The following is a 7,093-nucleotide window of genomic DNA, read 5'->3' as shown; positions in this document are numbered from 1 at the left end:
TTACACTGCACGCACGCACGGGAAGCAGCAGCTTCGGCAACAACACGCATGCACGGGCAGCAGCAGCAGCTTCAACACCGACGACAACGCCGATAGCACGCAGCAGCAGCAGGGAGGACCGGAGGAGGGACCAGGCTTACCGACGGGCAACAGGCAACAACAACGGTGGTCGGCGCGTAGCGCTATGGGGACGGCCGGGGGCGTGCGGCAGGAGGATGGCAGTGTTGTGTGGTGAGAGGGGTGGGATGGGGATGGACGGATAAGGTAACCTCTATTCCTAATGGAGTAGTTAGTAGCGTCATACGGTTTATTTTCGTCTCACCTTTTATGGTTTTTTTAGTACCTCCTCCCATCTTCGCTGGTTTTTTTTCCCTCCCTTCATTTCTACTCCTAACTAGCAAAATGCCCGTGCGTTGCTACGAGCAATAATACGGATAAACAAATATACTAATATTTAGGAAAAGGTGTGCATACCCTCCTTACCAAAGCAATTAAATGTACATATGTTGTCACTGGATAATATAAATATTATGTAACCACACATTGTTTTACTATTGTTATATAGAGAACCCCAATATTAGTCTTCTTTTTCTATCTAGAGGAAACTTTTGCCTTCCTCATTTCCTATTTTCAAGACGTTTCTTTCTACACTCACCTCGCTAATATACATGTGGTTTTTTTCTCCTCTATTCATCCTTCTCCATCAGGCCATCGGATCTAATAAACTATGCCGCTATATTTTTGTCACTACATCTTTGTTATGCTCCTTGATCGTCCCCTTAGGGAAGCACCAACACTCGGTACTTAGCACATGCGCCAGGATCAGAAACCTGGCCGATTGGCACTTATCCCTCTCTCGGAACAGGCTTTCGCCCTGCTTTAAGCAACGAACCAAAGTACACGGCCGAACGATACAATATTGTGAAGAGGTCCCCTTACAAAGTAGATCAAAAGATACAACATGAGCCTAGAACAAGCCTAACACCTCGCCGAGGCACAAACAACGACCCCCGAGCTCAATGACAACGCTCCCAAGAGGGTAACGGCGCAAAACGTCGCCGAATGTCAGTGTTAGATATAGCGTCGGCGTGAGACATTTCCATATGACAAAGGCAAAGTCACATTTGGTGCAAACTTAGATCTGATTTTCTACCATCCTCCATCATGCGGTACCATATTCCCTGAAAACTAATACCAATAAAATGCATGACTTGTATTAGTCGTCAATAATGAATGCTGAAGTCTAGTAAAAATTTGTGTTTTTCTATAAACATGCTAAAAACCATAGAATAAGCCATTCCCAATTTGATATCACAAAAAGATAAACTTAGCAAGTTGAAAAGGTCTAAATCACCTTCTCTTTTGAAACATGTAGTAAATCGTGAGGAACATACATTTTGCCTTCATTTCTTAAAACTGGGTCACAAACCGCAGATAGTTTGAACATATATTAGCAAATTCTGTTAAGAATTCATCTATGAAGACACAATAAGATTTTGTACAAAAGAATAACCGTAGGGATAATGGAAGGTGAGAAAAGGTTATGAATGGAAACAGAGCCAACGTAGTCTGAATAGCATAAATAGCATGGTACATAAAAAACTATTGAGAAAATAAATAAATATCATGCTTATTTGGTATAAAGCATTTCACTGTCATTAAAAGGAGATGATGCTAATTATTTGCCATCACAATGAAGTATGAGTGAAGACCAATCAACTTGTATTTTTTTTCTTTAACATGAAGGATGGGAATAAGTCGTAATGGTGATTCACCTGTTAACAAATTTGTATGGTCGCCAGTCCTTCAATAAGAATCCGCAATTGATCGCCATTGAGACACTGTCCTCCAAAGTTGAGTATCCTGAGATAAAGCATAGTGGGAAATATTTAGGCATGCCACACATATTGCACATTGTATCAAACAGCCCAATTATATAAATGTATGATTAGAGAACTGTGCATGGTTTATTGGATCCATATCAAACCCAAGGAGTGGCAAAGGAAAGACAAGATGCGATATAAGCAAATCATCTTTCAATCTAAAGAGTAAATTTTGCATTTCTTGCCAGATATTATGTTTAGTAGTCGTGAGTTCACCTTGTATGTTCACATTATGCACATTAAGTGGACCTTCTTTAATTTTGATTACACCACTACAAGCACACCCAAATCCACAAAAAGAACAAAAAATATATCACAAAACCTTCTTCATAGCTCTACCTCTCTCCACCATGCGGCCTGGACAGAAGTTTGGCCATATCCCGAGAATGCTTGAGATGGACGTCCTACTGCATATCAATCCCACTCGTTGGCGGATGAATTTTTGGTGCAGGCTGGGAGCATGACCTGGGCAATGGCGTCGACTGATTTCTGCATAAGAACAATACAAATCTTAAAAAAAACAAAAACACCTTTAGTTGTATCTAAATGCCCAATGTCAATATAAAAATGGGGCAACAAATAGAAAAGAGGCCAATAACTTCATTTTTATTTATTATTTGCGAATGAGGCCAATCACTTCATTAAATGAACACACTAAAGGCAATATTTCCTTTCTCAGTATCTCATAATCTGTCATTCGAGCATTCAACTCTTAAATTCTCAAGCAAGCATTTTCTCCAAAAGCCAATGTGGTGAAAAATTCATACTGCAAGTAAATTAGAGAATAGATGAAAGTATCTTACAAGAACTACCTGTGTTTTTAATCGACAAAAGCTAGTCCATATGGTCGAAGCTTGCAACGGCTTCTAAGATGCCAGCAACAGGTTTAAACATTTTCTTCTTTTTGGTTTCTGGCAAAGATTAAAATCGCGGGCGAGAGAGAATCGCGGCCGGGATTTTTGCAACGACGATTAAGGAAATAATGGCACAATCGCCTGATCTCCCGCTATTTACTGAGCCGTGCAAATCGCGGGGCGGTTTCAGATCCACGATAGCTTAGATTTCTCCCGCGATTTTAATCTTTGGTTTCTGGATAAAATTTGTGCACGGACATAAGCTAAAATCACATGTAAGTGCAATGAGACAGGGAGAGAAAGAGATAATAGGAAACTGACAAGTAAATATTTTCTTTGTTCCCAGCAACATATCTCCCAAATATGTTTCCATCCCAGGCCATATCTCTACTACAAAATCCTTGCTCCTAGCCTCTCCAACATGCCCCTTGCAGACAGAGCCATTGAGAAAACTATATCCAAAAACAGTTGATAAAATAACTCTTCAGACCGAAGACCCACGTTGCCCCACCTCCCACCATGATACGTCCTCCGAACTCCGTTGCAACGCCTGCCACTCCGCTGGTTCCCTGCCCAACTTCCCATATCTGCTCTGCCAACACACTTCACCATGCCTGCGTCTACCCGGCTCGCAATGGTCCTGGCCACTCACGTCCTCTGCCACAATTTTGCGGTCGTTCGGACGTGTCTTCGCTCGTCCATCTCGAACAAAAGCTTCACAGGTGCATGGTCAGGCAAACTGAGATTTGGGTGGATCAGACTGTTCACAACCAAATCCATTCCACTGCTAAAAGTGCTAGTAGCAAAGACTACTCATGCGTAGTAGGAAAAAGATCCTCAACACATCTTCTCAGTTTTCTATTATGATTTCAGATATGCTCGTAACCAATCCCTAACTGATATAGCTAGGAAAGGTCACAAGTGTTCCTTAAAAACACAAGATCCTCCATTAAGGTATACTTTCTGTTTGATCGAACCATTTCAGCTAAGCCATCGAATTCTTTTGGTAAATTCAGAATCATGATTCCTCAGACCTGACAATCTAGCATACTATTCCACTATATTCTGAACAATATTTAAACCTAGGTTTAGACTAAGAGTAGTCCACAACCTGATTGTGTATCTCTCACCTGTCTAGTATCTCAACACTTTATGATTAAACCATAAACATTGTAATATACTGGAAAAGCACCATCAACTGCAGTAAAATTCAGAAAACCTGAATACAGTACCCGTGATCTATTTCCGCATTCTATGTGCAACCTCAACTACGATAAACAATTCATGCACGAGGACCACCTGTTTAGAACCAACGATCAATCTAAGAGAAAGTTCCCAATACGAGGTGCAATACATAGTTTACAGAATCACATCGACAAAACGAACTACAAAACTATCTTCTTCACCAAACGAACTTGCATAAGCTAACGAAAACAGGTAAATAATCCAGCTCCATAAATGCGGTGCAAAGCAGACTACATAACAATAGCTGAAAATACACCGCAAGTTTAACCATGGTAAGAATCGAGAAAACATAACATTTCCTATTGCCTGCAGGCACTTTAGCACAGAAACATCAAAACGAACACAATCATCTTAAATTCTTAATCCATACCATATAGTTCAATGATTCCTGATAGTTCAAATAGAGAGTTCATAAATAGTGGTAATGAATACAACACACATTTTACAGGTGTAGATAAAATTAACACCCGATCACGTGCAATGTACAATTTTTTTTAATAAACATACAAACTCAATGGATCAATCGAGCAAGACAGTCTTTCATCACACAACATTGCGTACCTGGCAGAGGTCCCTCTCAATGAGTGTGCGTCCAGCGCCCTCACATTGTATTTGTATACCTATGTACATACGATTCAGGATAGGTGAAGCATACAAACGATCAGAAAAATATAGAAAAATGAACAGAACGTAAATACCTGTGATGTTCGGTGATGTAGGGCACGGCCTTGCGCCGCTCCTCGCTGCAAGAAACGATGTTCAGGACAGGTGAAGCATACAAACAATCAGAAAAATATAGAAAAATGAACAGAACATAAATACCTGTGATGTTCGGTGATATAGGGCACGGCCTTGCGCCGCTCCTCGCTGCAAGAAACGATGTTCAGGACAGGTGAAGCATACAAACGATCAGGAAATACAGAAATGAACAGAAAAATTCAGAAAACGAACAGAATGTAAATATCTGTGATGATCCGTGATGTAGGGAACGATTGACATGGCCTTGCCGGTCCTCGCTGACCGCAGACCACCCCCTGACCCTAGAGTTCCGTGATGGCGGCGGCGGCGTCCTCCAACAACCACGCCCTCCCTCAAGTCCTGCCCTGACCTGAACATCATCCTAATTAACAAAGATAAATTTAGTAGCACACATGCAACATAAGTTGGTAATAGCTTGTTTGAAAAATAACACAAATAACTCAACGACAGTGAACCTGAAGCAAATGTTAACCAACATGGAGGAGTATAGGAACCTTCTTTAGGTGTTCAGATTACAACGGGTAGTCCGGTTCATTGTCAACATCTGAGTCATGCCGTGGGATCCACAAGCTACATCTGCTGTGTTGGCGACATCATCGTCGAAGAGAAGTACCTGATCCTCACCATAAGAGCAACTAGGAAACATCCATTGACTCGATCAACAATATTCGAGAGCCTGAAAATTCAAGGACGACCGGCCATATCAGGGTGTGGCAATAATCTACTCAACCCTGCTATCATCAAGCAAAAGAAAATAAACCTTGAAGCTACACAAACAACTACTATCCTCAGGCACAAGAAATGAAAGCTTGAAGCTACATAAATATCAACTACCTTACAGAGGCAATTTGGTTCATTTAAAACCATTATTCGGAAATGAAAACAGTAGTCAGGAGAAAAAAATTATACATTCAATTCACCACGCAAGCGCACAAGCAAAGTAGTAGTACTCAGATTCAGCCGTCGTACCTCAACAACGTCAAGCTACCCACCGACCACCGTACAGGGCCTAAGGTGAGCATTCCCTGCCATTCAAGAAAAGAGTGGATCCGAAAATTGCACCCTTGAATTATCTCCATGAAGGTAAACCCATTCCTCAAGATTCATTTTTCTGTTCTAAAGTTCATGCATAAAAATCGCAGGGGCCCAAATCAAACTGTACGCTGTCCAAACCAGGAAGAATACAGGGTATCAAATGGAACGAGGGAAGCTCACCTGAGACTGAGAATCCATAGACGGGCATAGCCTTCGTGGCTGACAGGGGCGGAGGAGGGAGGGCGGGGCACACGCTGTACGAGCTCGCAGGGCCATACGTGACGACGGCGGTGGTAGTTGCTCGAGGTCGCTCGAGCTCCCCATCTTGAAAAGGGGAGGCGGCATGCTGTGAGACGAGACAGCGAGACGAAGATTGGATCGAAAATTTTCTGGGATACGGGTGGCGGCGCATCGTGTGGAGCATTGGGGCAGCGACGCGGCGGTGGTAGGAGGATCAGGATCTGGCCGGTGAACCTCCTCCTCTCCGATGGAATCTGGCCGGTGAATAGCGCTCGTTGGCGGCGGAGAGGATCTGCGCGGGGGGCTGGAGCAAGACGTCAAGTGGGGTACTCACCAACATGGCGGAGTCGCGAGATCTCCTTGGCGCGTCTCAGCCGGACATCGGCGGCGGAGGCTATGGCGGCTGGGGCATTCTTGACAATCGATGTAGGAAACAGATCAAGGGGGCGGCGGCGGAGCAGTAGGGGTGGCGGCGGAGTGGGAGAGAGGTCGCATCTGGATCGAGAGGAGGGGGTGTCGTACGCGCGCGCCCGCCGCCGCTCGAGCCGCCGCCTCAGCTCGTCCAGCGCCGCGCCCTGCCGCACCGACTCCCTCCTCACCTGCTCGAGCGCGGCCTCGAGGCGGCGCGCCAGGTGTGCCCGTTCCTCCGGCGATGTAGAGGAGGGTGGAGGTGGCTGAGCTGGTGATAGTGGAAGGCGGGGGGCGGCGGCGGCGAAGCGGGGAGATTGGGGCGGCGTTGCTTCGCTAGACGAGGGAGATAGGGCGGCCGCATCGGGTGGATCGAGAGACGGATGGTGGCGTATGCTTTTTTTTTGGTTTTGCACAGGGTGGTGGGAGGTGGGCGAAGGTTAACCGACGAAAAAGAACCGGACGAAAGTGGTGGGACGAAAATTGACCGGCGGAGACTACCAAATGCTCCATTAGGAATAGAGATGGAGCAGTTGGTAGCCTCATATGGTTTATTTTCGTCCCACCTTCCATGGTTTTTTTGGTACCTCCTCCTACCTTCGCTGGTTTTTTGTCCCCCCCTCCACCTTATTGGTTTATTTTCGCGTCACTCTCTTACACAACGAAAGA

The 7,093-nt window shown here is 44.5% G+C and overlaps 1 protein-coding gene across 7 annotated transcripts; it reads right to left on the bottom strand.

Annotated features, from left to right (window-relative positions):
* Positions 1 to 852: 852 nt before the first annotated feature.
* LOC125519801 (uncharacterized) lies at positions 853 to 6,837 on the bottom strand. 7 transcript variants are annotated; one of them, XM_087533170.1, is made up of 10 exons: positions 5,711 to 6,837; positions 5,197 to 5,417; positions 4,934 to 5,102; positions 4,805 to 4,849; positions 4,681 to 4,725; positions 4,544 to 4,602; positions 3,970 to 4,036; positions 2,223 to 2,372; positions 1,776 to 1,863; positions 853 to 1,188 (listed from the first exon to the last, which is right to left on the bottom strand). In XM_087533170.1, exons 2-7 carry the CDS (start codon positions 5,217 to 5,219, stop codon positions 4,006 to 4,008), a joined length of 372 nt encoding a protein of 123 aa, XP_087389296.1. In that variant the 5' UTR covers positions 5,220 to 5,417; positions 5,711 to 6,837; the 3' UTR covers positions 853 to 1,188; positions 1,776 to 1,863; positions 2,223 to 2,372; positions 3,970 to 4,005. The 7 variants fall into 7 exon arrangements, with proteins under 7 accessions (XP_087389296.1, XP_087389291.1, XP_087389292.1 ...); XM_087533165.1 differs by lacking the exon at positions 3,970 to 4,036 and having other exon boundaries at positions 5,711 to 5,857; positions 5,957 to 6,837; XM_087533166.1 differs by lacking the exon at positions 3,970 to 4,036 and having other exon boundaries at positions 5,711 to 5,852; positions 5,957 to 6,837.
* Between the last annotated feature and the right edge of the window lie 256 nt (positions 6,838 to 7,093).

This window comes from Triticum urartu, chromosome 7A, assembly GCF_056163025.1.
Source record: "Triticum urartu cultivar PI428250 chromosome 7A, HENAU_Tu73, whole genome shotgun sequence".
Lineage (NCBI taxonomy): Eukaryota > Viridiplantae > Streptophyta > Magnoliopsida > Poales > Poaceae > Triticum > Triticum urartu.
This window is presented reverse-complemented; position numbering and strand designations above follow the sequence as displayed.